At 43.6% G+C, this 16,158-nt stretch overlaps 1 protein-coding gene across 1 annotated transcript in view; it reads left to right on the top strand.

Annotated features, from left to right (window-relative positions):
• MICAL2 (microtubule associated monooxygenase, calponin and LIM domain containing 2) overlaps positions 1 to 16,158 on the top strand; it is a 73,025-nt gene that overhangs the window by 373 nt on the left and 56,494 nt on the right. The window contains exons 2-4 of the mRNA XM_009076106.1: positions 14,025 to 14,232; positions 14,840 to 14,956; positions 16,049 to 16,150. Coding sequence (XP_009074354.1) covers positions 14,025 to 14,232; positions 14,840 to 14,956; positions 16,049 to 16,150 — 427 coding nt within the window. The remainder of the gene's footprint in view (positions 1 to 14,024; positions 14,233 to 14,839; positions 14,957 to 16,048; positions 16,151 to 16,158) is intronic.

The following is a 16,158-nucleotide window of genomic DNA, read 5'->3' as shown; positions in this document are numbered from 1 at the left end:
AAGAGTGTCATTGCAGCTATTTGCACTGTGCTCCTGACAGCCTCTGTTTTTCTCCTTTCCTTTTCCCCTTCATTTCTCTTTTTGACCTGTGCTTCCTTCCTCCCTTTTGTTCTTCAGGGAAGTCCTTGAACATATGTCATGGAGCATCTTTGTAGAGACAGGAAAGGGAAGGAATGAGAAAGTGTCTGATGATTAACAAATGATAGGAAATATTCCACATGACCATACACATACAGCCCCTGGTCCAGGTTTCCATGGTCAGTTTGAGGCAGTATTTGCAACACAAAAAAGCAGTTTAAAACCTATGTGAATTATAAAAATGAAGCCTTCTCTTGAGTGTTACAAAGCCAAGGCTTTGCTCTGAAAACTTCTTAAGCAAAGTGGTTAATTAATATGGAAATCTATTGGTACATAAAATATGTAGCCTGTATAATGCTTTACAGAGTTGCCAAGAGGGAGGCTAATCAACACCTTCCACAGTGCTGAAAGTGTGGTATTGCTGCTCCTCGAGATTAAAGATTTATTTTTAGTGGCATGGTGTAAGTATTTGCAGAAATTCATGGACGTATCTATGATGTACATACGATCGACTTGCAAATGAGTACAGGCAGTCTGTGTGTGAACAGTGTGGGCACAGACATCCTGTGAAATACCTGTAGATGTTCATCATGCCCTGGACCATGCCCAGACCTGCTCTTCACCGTGTCATCGCGGATTTAGCGGGAGAAACATGAATCTCAGGCTGCTGGGAATGGGCAGAACGCACAGCCCGTGGGCTCGGCGGGGATATCTCCCCAGCATTCCCCACCCTGAGTCACAGCCTGCTCTGCACCCTCAGTGTGAGGAGGCACAGTGTGGGCTCCCTGGGCCTGCCCACCCTGCCTCTGCCAGCCCCACTCACACATCAGGGATTCTCAGCAGTGCTGCCAGCACAACCAGATACTGGTGAAGTGATCAGACTGCAGCGTACACACCACCCCTTCCCTCCTGTGCAGCTGGGGACTGCAAGCTTGTCTTTCCTGCAGGCTACCCCAGCCAACATTTTGAGTAGTGGAGCACACAGACAGGAGTTGGCAGCACTACCCAGCACTCACCTCTCAAAGTTGCCTGGGGACTGGTTGAAGTAGATCAGCCCAGTGTAAGAATTTTGTTTGCTAAAACAGGATCATAAAATGAGCAATAAGCTAAGTGGACTTTTGCAACTGCAGTTCTGTAAACAGAGCCAAGGTTGCTAGTAGGCATCATTTAAAAAAAGACATGACTTGGAGGCTTTAGATGAGGTTGTGGCCTTGAACTCTGCAGCTGAGTTGGCAGTTCATGGTTCTTCTCAGGTACAGCTTTGCAGTCTTCCCAGGCTTTGGAGGAGATAAAGGAGATAAAATGCAATTGGGTTCTAAATTACTAATAGGAGTCTTTTTAGTTTTGGAGGTTTTTTTCTTAAACAAAAGAAAAATGTGCTGCCTCACCCCAAAACTGTGCATTATTTTTGCATGGTATTTAAGAACTGAATGCTGTACTTGTTGATTTTTGTGCTTCTAAACCCTTCAGCCATACTTAAGTTACTCATTAGAGTATACACAAGTTTTATACATACAGAATGTTCCACTCCAACTACATAACAATAATCCTGTGTCTTAACTGCTCTTGAAGCACGTTGCCAAATATGGCTCTCAGAGTTTCTACAATGGCATGATTTTGAGCTGGTTGAATAAAACTGGTTGAGCTATTTTCAAGAAGTTCTAACCCACTGCTATTTCAGCATTTTCTTACTGGGAGCATTATTTTCCCTTGAGCTCTCTCTAGAAGAAGCAAAGAAACTACCCCAAAGCAAAACCAGAGTGCTGTAGACAGACATGCAGACAGCAGGCAGAAATGAACTTTTTCTGGAACTGTAGAAGTTTGTTTTGTACAGATTTAACAATCTTCAAGTTGTAAGTTGGAGAAATTGCTGTTTCTGGAGCTGGTAATTGCACAGTTCACCAGTGTTAGAGAGAAACAGAAATCTGTCCCAAGTAGGTGAAACTGTAGATATCACACTGTGGTTTTTACAGATATGTCTAGGAAAAGAGCACAAATATTCTATGCTGGTTTTCATCTTTTATCAGTTAATGCAGAGTAGCATGCTCAGAACCCGTAGTGATTATTTGTTTCTTCAGGGGATGAAGCATAGCTGGACAATCAGAAAAGCATTAAAGGTTTAATGTATGTGGTTCCCCATGTAACAGTTTGAATGGCTCTAAATTTCTGAAGATGCAAAACATAATGCAATAGTGAACAAGAACTCCTCCAGCTTCTGTTAGTATATTCATTAGCTTTTTTGAGGCATATGTGAGTGTTGCCTCTGTGTGGAGCATATTCATTGCTGGCACTTGATTTACTGGCAGTTTACCTGTGTGAGAGATATGAATATGTGCATGCATGTAAAGGAGGCTCCCAGTGATGGTGGAGATAGCCATGTATATGTATCAGAGGGTAGGACCTGGCTCATCTGTGCACCTGAAATTCTGGCTCTCCCATGCTTAAGGAGAGCAGAGATTGCTGCACACAGAACATCCCAGACTCCCTCTGAAGGGAGGTGTTGATGCTCTAAAGCATGTAAATGTGGGGTTGTCTTCTCCCTCAGACAGGTATGTTGTTTTTTCAAAACAAGTGCTTACACTTGAGAACTAAGGAAACTTTGTTCAAAGTGCTACTGAGTACTTTCCAGCTGCTTGGGCAGGCTCTGGATGTAGGAGCTTTGCATGGTGATGTTGTGTGTTGAGGGGGGAGGACACACAGGACAGTGACAAATTCCTGCACACAGCTTTGGTTTTCTGAGCATGGTCTGTACTGTACCCCCACCTTGGGCACAGGTCTTGGGCAAAGGAGTATGAGCTGCAGTTTTGAGGATGAACTGAACAATATTAGCATAAAGCAAGGAAATGAAGAGAAACTTTCAATGCTGTGTATATAAACACATACATATGTGCATTTGTAGGTGTATGTGTACGCAGAATCATATCAATTCCTGAAAAACAAATTAAACGATCTTGAACTCTGTCATAAAGCAGAGTGGCTGTTTTTGGTAGTCTTGTGCTGCCAGTCTTACCCAGACTGGGCAGCACTGGTTTCCCTGATGCTGAGAGGAGCTCAAGTCTGCCCTGGTGGGCTGATGCTTCAGCTGAGGCAGCAGTGCAGGGAGAGTGGTTTGAGGGGTGCTGGGCCCAGGCTGTGAGTCAGCAGAGGATCTCTGGGTCAGAAATGGGGCTGGAGGCTTTGGGAGTGACTCAGCCCTGGCTCTCAGCCTCGTCTCACCACACCAGCCACACTGGTGTGCCCACAAATGATAAAACAGGGGTGTCTTTATCTGCCAAGCCCCTTCCGCTCCTCTCCATGCTCTCACTTCCAGAGACTGTCAAATGAATGCCTAGGGAGTTAAGAAAACCTACTTTGCCTGGCACTCTCCTTCCCCCAGAGCTGGGAAAGAGAAAGGTGCTCCTGGACTGCTCTGGGTGCTGCCACGTTCTGGAGCCCAAGTGTGGTCAGCAGGACCAGGAGTGGCTACCAGGTCTCTCTCCTCCTTGTTAGGTAGGAATTGGCTTCCTACCAGTCCCCAGTTGTTTACAAACATCCTATTCTCCAGTCTTGCTTCTCATGGTAAATGAGGCAGGTTTGGTTCTCAGTGTCTTCCCACCTTCCTCTGCAGTGCTAAACAAATACTTGTCTCTTAATTAAGCAAATCATCCAGCAGGTAGAAACCTGCAGGCATGGTGGCTACATTTCTCCCCAAAGTGCTGACATTTGTTGGTCCTTGCAGAGACATTCAGCTGCTTTTTGTATGTGTGTGTTGTTTGCTTGTTTGGTTTTTTAAATCCAAACATACAGTGATAGAAGAGAACTTGTATGTGTGTGTTGTTTGCTTGTTTGTTTTTTTTAATTCAAACATACAGTGATAGAAGAGAATAGACAGCTGTTGGATTCTACTGTCTGTTCTGTCAAGGTTCTGGGAATATTAAGGGCCACTATTCCACTGAGTTCTTAAGTGGCACCCAGGTGTGTTTGGAATGCTCAAAGACAAGCTCTTTATTTTGGTCTCTGTGCTTCTTTTAGGACAGAGCACCTCAAACCTTGCACTGGATTTGCATTGTAAATTTATTTTAAAGAATTTGAATAAGCAACTTCTCTTTCAAAGCAGTAGAAAATATGGGACTAATGAGAGGTAAGGAAGATTTGTTTGACACGAGGGGAGAAGCAGCAAATCACCTATGAACACGCAGTGAAGCCACAGTTGTTGAACAGTCTGTGCACTCATTTCTCTAAGGGTTTCTGGAGAGGGGATGGGGAGAAGCTTGGGTGATGACAGGACCCACAGCAGACAGTTCTCTGAAAACCAGACAAAGTATTTGACTCTTTGAGATGTGTTTGCAGCTGAGATTGGGCCAAATTACATCAGCAAAAGCAAATGTTTGGCATGTGGTTTGGTAATGAAATCACTCTATTTTTATTGTCCTGGAGACATTTCCACAAACACACATTTTTTTCAGCTTTATCAGTCATGAAAAAGCAATGAGGCCTGGCCAAAGTAGTATAATCAGGCAGCCTAAATCAGACTTCTAAGGCATTTGGGAATTAAAATGTTTTTGGCTTGCAAGACGACAGTAGCTTTACATCTGTACTTTAACAGCACTGTGCTGATTTCCCTCTCCCTTCCTTAATGGTTTTGCAAGTAATCAAGAGAAGGGAACTGTTCCACCCTGACCTGATTTCCTAGATATCCTATAAAGATTCCCACAGGGAGTGACAGCCAGTTACTTTCACACAAAACACCACTATTGTCACCACAAGTGGCTTAATGAAGTCTGAGTGAAGCAGAGGGTTGTGCCAGGGTGTGTGGCTGTGTGGAGCAGCAGAGCTGTGTGTCTGTCCACCCCACTGGGGCAGACCCAGCACAGAGCTCTGCTTTGCTCAGCTCAGGTCTCTTTGTGCCTCCTGAGAGCCTTGGGGGTGCCACATGTGGTTGTTAGGGCTTTGTTGTTAGCTACGTTTCCAGCTTTGCTCTGCTAATGTTTGTGTACTGATAAGTGAGGAAACACATAACTTTTGCTACCAAGAAGTGATTAAACCCTTGGCTGCTAAACCCCAGATTTCAGACAATAAGGCAATTTCCTGTCTCCTAAGGTCCTTCCCGAGGTTCCCATGTCTGCCCTGGGATTGGGGGTTTTGGGGATCTGGTTGCTCTTTCCTCTTTCTGCTGAAAAATCTAAGTCTACACTATTTTCTGTTTAGGTCTCAGTGAAGATAGCTTTTAATCTGCTTTGGATAGACTGTAAAATACCACAGTTCCAAGAGATGCTATGTAAGAACAGACAATGTAAAGTGTTTTAGTGGATGATGATTTTTCTTAAGCAAACAACAGAATTTCTATTTGCATTTTCTCTCTAAAAAGCTTTAGCAGTGACGAAGTTCGTGGTGAAAAAAGAAGTGTAACTGGGAAGAAAAAGTAGGACTTGCCTTTCAATGCCCTTGAAATTGTGTTCATTTGCTGTACTTTCTCTGCTACTCTGTTTAAAGTGGATTATTTTGTGTCAGTTTTCAAAGTTCCCACATTCCCTAACAGGTCTGCTCTTACACACAGAATTTCTTCATGCCTGCAAAGAGACAGGTTCTGCAAACTCTTTGCCATTTCAGGTCTCTGGGATATTTCTACCTTAACCTGTATATCTGTTGAAAAGTGCTTATTGAAACAAACTGTGAGCTGATACCTTAATGTGACATTATTACAATTTTCTAGCTGTTCAGTCTTTTCTCAGGTCGGGCATGTCTGGGTGAGTTTAAACTGTATTTTGAAACAAACCTGGCAGGGGGGAAAGCTTCAGTATTTCTGTGGTGAAAAGCCTTGCCAAGGAGGGCTGTTGTCCTGGCAGTTGGTCACTTCTGGCTTCAGATCTTCCAAAATTGAGAGTCTGGCAGGTACCCAAATGGGTCTAGATTTTGTTCTGGGTCCTGAGTGGTGGCAGAAAGGTGGACAACCATAACTGCTGTGCCTTTCACCTTCTCTCTCTAATACACTGGATGATGCTGCTAGATCAAATTCTGATTGATATTCCAAAGTTTGTGCTTTGCCCTGGCCATTTGCTGTTCCTGTTTCAGCCCTGGAGAGCAGCCTGTGTTTTCCAAGGGTGTGCTGTTAGTACTTAACAAACCAATCCAGAGATACTGCCTGACTTGTCTTGCATCACTCTGGGTTTGCTCATCTGACTAAGATACTGGCTGAGAAGGAACCATTTGCTTCTGCCATGCTCTGAATCAGCCTTGTGTGTCTTCTCTCTACTGACCCTTTGGAAGAGTTTCAAGAGCAGCTCTGACAGGACCTGTGCAGCAGCAAATGCTTCCTCCTCCTGGCCCTGCCTGTGTTCTGCCATCCTCCTGGATTTACAATTCAGATAAAACAACTGCCCCAGGGTGAGCTGCAACTTGTGTTAGACAACATTGCAAGCGATGGCAGTGAGCTTCCTGCCAGGGACTACACACCCAGAGCAGTAATAACAAGTTATGCTGATCAGCAAGTGCTCACTGGAAGGCAAAGGCATTTCTCTCAGGTTGGCTTTTCCCCCCTCCTTTTTCTCTTGGCTGTTTTTAGCAAGGTAGGAAGTGATGGCACACAGGAGGCCATTCCTGCCCAGTGAGGCTGCCACTGGCTCTGGTCACTGCTGGGCCAGTTTCCCATCTCCTGCCTGGCTGTAGGCTCCTGGGGTAGGAAGTGCTCTGCCTGTCTGACAGTGGCAGAACAAGCACAGCCAGTGTGGTTGAGGCAGGTGCCTCCATCTGAATTTTACCCTGGCTGGAATGTGAAAACAGACTCAGTTAATATGTGTAAATAAGCACTGATCTTCTGTGTGTGTTTATCTCCCTTCTATTGTGTCAGATGTTGGTGGTAAAGAGGCTATTACACCTCCTGATGTGCAATGTGCTGCCAAATTTTACATCTTCAGCTTTCTGCCCTTCTTTGAAGCTGCTCCTTTTTATATGTTCTCATCATTTTATATTTACTTTTGTTTTCCCTTCAGTAATAAGGGTTGTTATGTACTTTCTTTGTTTTCAGCCACAAAGGTTTCAGAAATAAGAACTAGAGGTGCCAAAACCTAATTTCACTGTGTGATGTGCTGCCTAGTTTGTGGGTGCTGGGAGGGCTGTTCACTTTTCCTGCTGCCAGAAACCTTCCTAAAAATGTTATGCTAAAGATACATATTCTAATTCTGGTTGTTTGAACAATCTAGTCCTTGAATTGCTGACACTATTGAATACCATGTTGCTAAGAGGTTGGTAATTCCTAAACACAGCCCCATAGAAGCCACTGTGAAGAAAGTTAACTCTGCTTCAGCCCAAACCTGCACATTAGTATTATCAAATTGTAAGTAAAACTGTAAAGAACAAAAGCATTGTCTACCCATAGTAAACTGGTTTGTACAAATAGAAAAAAATCAGGTTCTCACTCTTTGGAGCTATGTTTAGCTCTAGGAGTCAAGTGGCTGTGAGTACTAGTGCTGGAAATGCAGTGACGTTGAGGACTGCATGATGAGCTGGAAGAAAATAGATCCCAGGTCCCCAGAAGTGCTGCTGCCTTGTTCAGTATTGCATTTTGAGCTCACCTATAGCTGCTGTCCACTACAGTACAGTCATCCTGCTTAGGAAAGTTAGAAATGATGGGATTAAATGAGTAAGCTCTTTTAAAAATAAATACAGAAACAATCTGGGTTCTGACTCAGACCTGATGGCTAGTTCTGTATGAGCTGATTGATCCAGTACTGTCTTCGAAAAGCCAAGTCTGAAATGGGGAACATCTTTTAAATTATTCTCTGAAATATCCTCCAAAGAACTTGACTCACCACTTACTTGGCAAAGCCAATTTCCAAGCGGAAGCTTAGCTCATTAATTAGCTCATTGTGATTGTTGTTGTTTAGTTAAAAGTTCTAGGTTCAGTGTAGTATTTCGTCCCTGTAGACAGACCAGGCTGCAGCCACAGAGCTGTTTTTCTTTAAAGCATCTTACCAACTTTTTCCTGTAGCTAAGCCATGGTTGTTGACCAACTTGACTGCATGCTTTGGATGCTGCAGAGCATGAGAAATCCTTTCCTCTGGGTCTGGAGCCCTTTGCTGGCTGGTCAGCCCAGGACCCTTGAAACCATGGAGAAGATTAACTGTTTTCTCTCACAAGGTTCCCCAGACTCTAGGCTTGGTCCCTGCTCAGTTTCTGCCGTGTTCAGAGGTGAGGCTCTTGATGCCTTTATTGCTTTGTCTCTGTTCATCCGTTCCCTGTTGCTGGATTAATTCTTTTGTTTCGTGGTTTTGTTTTGGGCTTTTTTTTTGCTAAGTTTGTAAGTATAGCCTTGAAGCATTATCTCTGTCTGACAGGCATAAGCCTACGAAAACCAGGCCAGGTATTGTGCCGACCATGTTCATGGCTGAAACAGTCAGGAGACATTCTTTCTGCAAGGTTTATCTTGTTTTCATTTTGATTGTTCAAGCAACTGGCCAAAGAAAAAGAAAAGAAAGCAATCTCTCTGGGATTTGGGTGTGGGCTGGTTTGTTTTTCTTCCCCGTGTTTTGATTACAATGAAAGACAGGTAAGAAAACAGCAAACATACTCTTAATTCCAAAGGATGTTAGAGTGCTTATTTTGTGCTTTATTTGTGGGGATTTGGGGATTTAAAGGACTTGCCTGGTTTCAGGTGGATAATGTGCTCACTGAAATTAGTTTAACATTTCTGGTTGGATGATGTGTAGCTCTTTTCAGATAACTAACTGGTGCAGGGGGATGGAAAGTTTCTAGGGATACTTCCCTGTATTATTTTTATCATCATTTTTTAACAATTTGTTTTAAAATCGTTGTAAAATGTCTGAGATCAAGTCAGTGTATTTAAATACAACCAGTGCCACCTGAGAGCTCTTCAGAAAAGCTGCCAAGTCCTGCCAGGTCTGATGCAGCACTGGAGGGACTTCCAGCACCCTGTGCACACAGCTCTTCTTTCATGTGTGGCATGGCAGAATGTAAGTTTGGATAGCTTTCATACCATTGTTTTAACTTCAAACTGTGGAAAGTTTTTTATATGTAAATCTAATCTTAGTACATGTATCCATGTGACAGAAAGGATGGATGGACAAGTGTGTCCAAATACACCCGGGAAAAATGAAGGCACGTGTTTTTTTTCCATGCAGAAGCTTATCTTCCAAAAAAGAGGAAAAAAATCCCAGTAAAGATGAGCCAAGTGAATGCAATAAATGTACTAATGTTTCACTTCTGGCATTTTGACTCAGTAAAACAGGAGGGCAATAAAATAGATCCTCTGATCCCTGCACTGTGCTGTGTCCAGCTGTGAGTGCAGCAGCTGCACAGAGCTGGGGAATGAGCTCTGGCCCAAGTCAGCCTGTGTTAGCCTCAAATCCACGTTACAGTCTTGGAACAGAAATAAATAGCTATGTCTCCCTTCTTGCTGATCACTGCTACAGGTGCTTTTGGCAGGAGATGGCAAAACTGCCTGTTTCTGAGGGGCTCAGCTGGGGTACAAAGGGTGAAATCCTGGTGGGATTGGAAGGGGAGTGGACTCATCATGATGTGGCTCATGCACCAAGGCAGGGCTGGGTGTGAGCCTCTGTTCCCAGCTGCCTCTCAGTGCCCCCAGCACTGGTGTTTGTGGTGTTCACTCTCCAAAAATATCCTTTCAGCAACAGTCAGCTAGTCCTAATAATGTTTTAGGGTAGATTTTGGAACTCTGTCATGCTTTGAAGCAGTGTCCAAATAACCCTTAGGAGAGTTAGTGCCTCTCATTAAAATACACCCAACTGTATCCACCACGTCCCTGGGCAACTTGTGCCAATGTCTCACCACTCTTAGAGTAAAAAAAAATTTTCTAATATCTAACCTAAACTTCCCCTCCTTCAGTTTGAACCCACTGCCCCTTGTCCTGTCCCTGCAGTTCCTAGCACAGAGTCCCTCTCTGGCTCCTTGTAGGCCCTTCAGATATTGAAAAGTTGCTCTGAGGTCTCCACACAACCTTCTCTTCTCCAGGCTGAACAGCCCCAACTCCCTCAGCCTGTCCTCACAGGGAGATGCTCATTCCTCTTAGCAACTTTGTGGCCTCCTCTGGACTTGCTCCATGTCTATTGTGAGCTTAACCTTTATTTCTTTTTCATATTAAAAAAAAAAAAGCTTCAGCCTTTGACGTTTTCAATGTCCAAAGTGGCAATAGGTTTTAATTTTTCAGTGTCTTTCATTATAGTGTTTCAAACATTAAAGCCCAACTGGTTGTTCAGTGTTTTCAGGGTACATTTGGCTGCACTGTTGTATCCAGTGGCTGTCAATGAATTTATGTGACAAAATCTGAGGCTGCAACTGTGAGATGAACTGCAAGTCAGGAAGTCAGGAATGTCCTACTGAGCAGTCCTATTTTTGCCAGAAGCATTTTCATGTCTAGTAAAGGGGATGAAGTGGAAAGCATTGTGATGGAGAAAGCTTCCTGCTGCAGCTTCTGGTAGCTGTCTGCCTTAGCTGCTTATGCAGCTGTTTCTCTTTGGAGCCTTTCCAGGGGAACAGTCACTGCTGATCCAGAAATTGTGTTGTTTCATTACATTTCGTGCCTGTCTCGTGTTGCATCACATTTAGCTCCATCACTAATAAATACTTGTCCATGTACAGAGTAACCCTGTGGAATCAATCACATTAGTCCATGGTGCATCCCTGTTGCTTTGGGGGCTGCACAAAGGATAGTGTGGAGTGCTGGGCCTGGTGGCTAAGGAAATGAGCACATGATGCCCAGAGCAAGTGATGGAAGAGGGTTTGCCATGGGAAGGCTTGGGGGCACATGGGGAAAGCCACCCCTTGGCATTTCTAGCAGCATGGTCCATTCCTGTCGGTTTTGATTTCCAAGGGTGGTTTTGGTGAACATTACATATAAGCTAAAGGCACTTAAATAACTTGGGCAGATGTTTTCCACTGTTCTTTCATAGTACATGTGCATTACTAGGTCATTCTGGAGTGTTATCTCAGTGTTGAGTTTGTTGGGGTTTTTTGTGAGATACAGTGCTAGTATTCTTGCCCTTTCCCTCTTTCCTTCCAAACCCCCTGTTGTTTCTGCAAGCTTAATGTGTGAAAACCAGTGGATGCATTCTGCAAATTCTCAGCTGTGAAACTGTGTATGGTTTTTCCAGAATGGGATACTGGTGCCTGGATTCACCAGCTGCCAGTTTAGTAGTGAGGAATAGGAGGGGTTGCAAGAGGCCCCTGCTTTGCATCCCCCTCTCCCTTTCTTCCTCTCCTATTTTGTGTCATATATTTGTATGTTACATTGAGATGATCTGGGGGATCATCTCGAAAACCTGCACCTGGCACAGAGGTCATTGGAGACATTACTTGTGCTGCCATTTAGCTCAGCACTAAGTGCTGTTAGCTGGTGTAGGAATGTTTCCTGGAGATTTTCAAGGCATTGCCACTCCTAAACATACTAATAGAAAGTTGCATGTCTTACAGTCAGACCAACCTTTGGCTAGGATGAAGCTTAGGAGACTTACCAAATGCTGTGTTTGTTTATATTATTACAAGTAATGTAGATTTCAAGGAGGCATTGGCATTTGTCCAACCCTGTTTTGTTACGTTTCAGGACTGATTGAGTGAGACTTCCTTGTGTGGTCTCAGTTGTCACAATCTGTGTTAAATTGCAATAAATTAATTTCACAAGCAGGCCCTGATGAGCCAGGAGACTGGGGTAACAGGGTGAAAATAGGATGCCATTCAGGGTTTATCTGGTACAGGGTTTGTTTTGTGACTTTGCAAGCACAGAGATGGGAGTGGTACAGTCTGTTCTCCTGATGAAGATAGGAAACGCAGGAAGAATTCCCTTTGCAAGGGTTTTGTGCTGGTTTTGACCCCAGAAGTTTCAAAAAGAGGACAGACTGCCAAGAGTAAGCTCTACACCAGCAGGAAGCTTCCCTAATAAATGAAAGAACAAATAGCTCTGAGACACAGATGAATGTGTTCTGGAAGGTAACCATGGATGGTGGCAAATATACAACCATTTTTCGTGGTGTCTCTAGGCAGTTATGAAGACACTTTGTGGGAGGAGGGGAGAGGGCAGAATCCTCCTTAAAATTCTAGCATGCTATGTTACAGAGCATCAGGAGGAACTAAGAGTTTTCTGTGTGGGTTTTATTACTTGGCAGGATCTGCTATGACTAAATCTCCAAAGACTGCTTGGGTTTTTTTGGTTTTTTTAAGTTGTATTTCTTTATATATAATACAATTTGTTAGCCAAAACCCAACCCCACCTTATCAGACCATTTATGGGCTTGATTTGTGAATGTTTGTCATTGCTTGCTAGACATGGCTGGAAACCCAGTGGCTGTGAAGGCCTTGTCAGAGCTGAGTTCCCATGTTAATCACACACAGCATGTGCAAAGAAGAGCTGACCCAGATCCACCAGGGATTCTCTTCAGTTGGGCTACATCTGCACTCTCTTTTCTTCTGTTATATAATTACATCTGTTGATTTCCTTTTTCTTTTTCTTTTTTTTTTTTTTTTTTTTAATATCCAGCATGCAGTGAGGAGTGTTCCTCTGAAATTATGAATTGAATCTGTTCTTTCAAGAGGAAGGAAGCCAAGTGGCTAATGTGACAGCCTAAGTTAAACTCCCCTAGTTAACAAAACACTAGCCTAAAGCCAAGCCAAAGCACCTCACAGGAGTTGTTCTTTCAGTGGGACTTTATTTGAACTCTTTATTAAATTTCAAAAATATTTTAGCACTTTTATGATTGGGTTGGACAAAAGTCATGGGCAGAATTCAGCACCAGATACTTCTTGGTTAAGTTGTTAGATCTAAAAGCAAATGGTGAACAAACCAAAGTAAATAAATGACTCTGTTTTATGAAATCGCTGTGTAATGGGAACCAGACTGATATCCCAACAAGCCTCCAGATCCAGCCCATGCTTGCTTTGAAGCTGTGGTCACTGTCTGGCTATGTGTGCAGGACACAGGAGCATGTCTGGCCTGTGAGATAATGGGTTTGGGCTGTGCCAGAGCTCTCTCCTGCACCAGGCCCACCCTGGCTGCCCCTGCCCCAGCCTTGGAGGCACCTGGACTGAGGGAATAGATCTTGGGGTTTGGGGGAAGGAGTGTGGGGGGTAGGAAGATATGGAACAGCAGCATTGTCCAGCTATGAAACTGTTTCTAATCAGCTTTGAGTAATCACTCATGGAAATGGAAGCATTAGATATGTTTAGGTTTTAATTAGTTTGCTTTCTGGAAATCCTCTCCTTGTTAGTCTGTGAAAAATTACAGCTGTCCACTAAAATTCAGGCAAGGATCCTGTTTGGGAAGTGATTCTGCTGAGGATGCCCAAACTTAGATTTGAGCTCCTAAAATGTGATTGTCCTGAGGGTGAAGATGTTGACCTTCCTGGGTGAAATGGAAGGGGCAGGCTGAGTTCCCTGGCCCTGGTGAAGCAGGACAAGTCTGCTGAGCTCCCTTGACATGTTCTGCTTTAGATCAGTAGGTGAACCAAGCTGTTCTCTTCAGGGTACACCCTCACTTGGAAGAGAGTAACTCACACTGTAAGGCTTATCATAGATTTGTTTGACAAGTCGAGCAAGTGTACACCAATTTCCTCTTTAAAACAAAACGAAACTTCCACTAAGACCACTTCCTTCCTTCCCTTCCCTTGCACATGGCTGTTATCCTGTTTGCTGTGAGTGCTTCAGAAACGCTAAATGGTTAGAAATGTGTGAGCAGATGCTCAAAACTGTTCAGCTTTTTGCTGTTTCTCCTGTTATGTCTTTTTATCAGATGTTTTTGTGTCTCCATGAAGCACAGTTTATCCTCACGTGTAAATTGACTGAGCAGCACAAGCAAAATTTTCATAATGGTTTAAATAAATGACTCGAATACACTCTCAGTAGTGCAACTCCAGTTGGATGTCAAGTTGGAGTGATAGAGTGAGTTAGAAACCGTGTGGAAGTGATACAAAACACTGTGTAAAACTCCTCCTTCTCTCTGCCAGTGTTTAATTATCGGGGGTGGCCCATGTGGCTTGAGAACTGCCATAGAACTTGCCTTCCTGGGAGCCAAAGTCGTCGTGGTGGAGAAGCGAGACACGTTTTCCAGAAACAATGTGTTGCATCTCTGGCCATTTACCATCCATGACCTCCGGGGACTGGGAGCAAAGAAATTTTATGGAAAATTCTGTGCAGGATCTATTGATCATATCAGTAAGTACCTGAGGGCATTGGCACTGTTCAGATAAGAGGTTGCCCAAGTCAGAAGATGAATGGAGACTTTCTTGGTTTGGCAGAAAGTTCGTCCGCCTTAAACATGTGTGAGTGCCTGTGTACTTTTTTTAGGAAAAATGTGTACTGTTTTAGGGAAAAATGGCAATTGGACAAATTAGTCTTATGGAGCAGCTTGTTAAACAAGAGGTTTTTATTGTAAAGTATGAAGAATATTGATATTCATTCCAGTATGTTGAAGACAGACACAACCCCAGTCTAATGAGAAAAGAGGCAGAAGTGGACAATTTTACAGGGAAATATGCTGTAAAAATTTCTGCCCTAAAATGCTAAGCTACTGGTTAGCAGATCCTTTAAATATCATTAAGAAGGAAAGCTCTGGAAAAGTATTCTAAGACACTCAGATATTTGAGTTTTGCCCATCAGATTGTGCTGCAAAAGGGGAGGGGAGAGAACATCATCGTGTGCTGGTTGCCACCTTTGCATTCATCCCAGTATGGGGAATACTGATGCTTGTGTTAGCACTGAGCAGCAGTTTGGTCACAGTTGGTTGCTTAATCCATTCACCTTCTCTACTCAATGTCTACAGGTATTCGACAACTTCAACTTATCCTCTTCAAAGTTGCACTTATACTGGGAGTTGAAATCCACGTGAATCTAGAATTCGTGAAAGTCCTGGAGCCTCCTGAAGATCAAGAAAACCAAAGTACTGTTCATCACATTGTAGTTCTGTCCACAGTAAATTCTTTTCTGTCAGGTGTTTTGTGAAGTCATTTAAGGTAGTTGAATTCTGTTTAAAGAAATGGGGATTTTTGCCCTCCTGAGTCAGCTGGCTCTGCCCAGCTGTGGGAATGAGAAGTGTCCCTGTCAGAGCACTGACAGCTCCTGCAGTACAAGGCAGGCTGAGCTGAGCAGCTGAGGCTCTGCACTGAGCCTTGGCATGTGTTCGAGGCCTCGCGGGGAGTCTGGTGTGGCTTCTTGGTATCTTCTTGCAAAAACAAATTTTGATTGATAATGTAAATATTGAGGATGGATGAAGTGCCCAGGGCCTCACTTTGCTCTTACATTTGATACAGCCCCCACTGGCACACAGAGTCTGATCAGCATTCTTGGGCAAGACTTTTAAACAAAATGGAAAAAGATTTCTCTTTTTTTCTTGCTAGCATTTTGAGGTGTAGTAGCAACAGAATATTTAAACATTTTTCTTTAGCTAAAATACTATGTTACCTCTTTGAAGGGTCATACAGTGACAGTAGAACAAACATATTGTTTTAAATAGTTGAAGTATATATAATTTTAAAACACGGACAATACAAACCTTGTCACGTAATCAGCTTTGTATTCCTGCAAGGATTAAATTCGGTTTTGTCACTATGCTTCCATTGAATGTCTGTTAAGAAGACAGTTCAAACCATTGATGGAATGCTATTTTTCTTCTGTTGATGCTCAGATCTCCCTTGCTGTCACTGTGTGTGCACAGCCCTGCCCAGGTAGCTGTGGGGCTCCTTCTGGGAGAATGAAGAGCTTAGCACATTCTTGTGGCAGGACCTGAGAGGACATTCAGTGCACTAAGTGATCCAGATGAAGGTTTCCTTCTTTCTGTTGTCAGCTTGGCACCTTCTAACCCAGCCTGAACAGAGCTGTGACTGCAGCAAACTTCCCTCCCACAGACCCAGGCAGGACTCAGCTCTGTGTGGATGAGAAATAGGCTGTTCATCTTAGTGCCCTTTCTTCAGACTCTCAAATCACTTCTCCTTTGTATTCCTGGAGAGTGAATAAATATTCTTTGCATTTCCAGAGACAGGCTGGAGGGCTGAATTTCTCCCCATGGATCACCCTTTGTCAGAGTATGAGTTTGACGTCATTATCGGTGCGGATGGCCGCAGGAACACGTTGGAAGGTAGGGAA

Source organism: Acanthisitta chloris, unplaced genomic scaffold, assembly GCF_000695815.1.
Source record: "Acanthisitta chloris isolate BGI_N310 unplaced genomic scaffold, ASM69581v1 scaffold6126, whole genome shotgun sequence".
NCBI classification, from domain to species: Eukaryota; Metazoa; Chordata; class Aves; order Passeriformes; family Acanthisittidae; genus Acanthisitta; species Acanthisitta chloris.
This window is presented reverse-complemented; position numbering and strand designations above follow the sequence as displayed.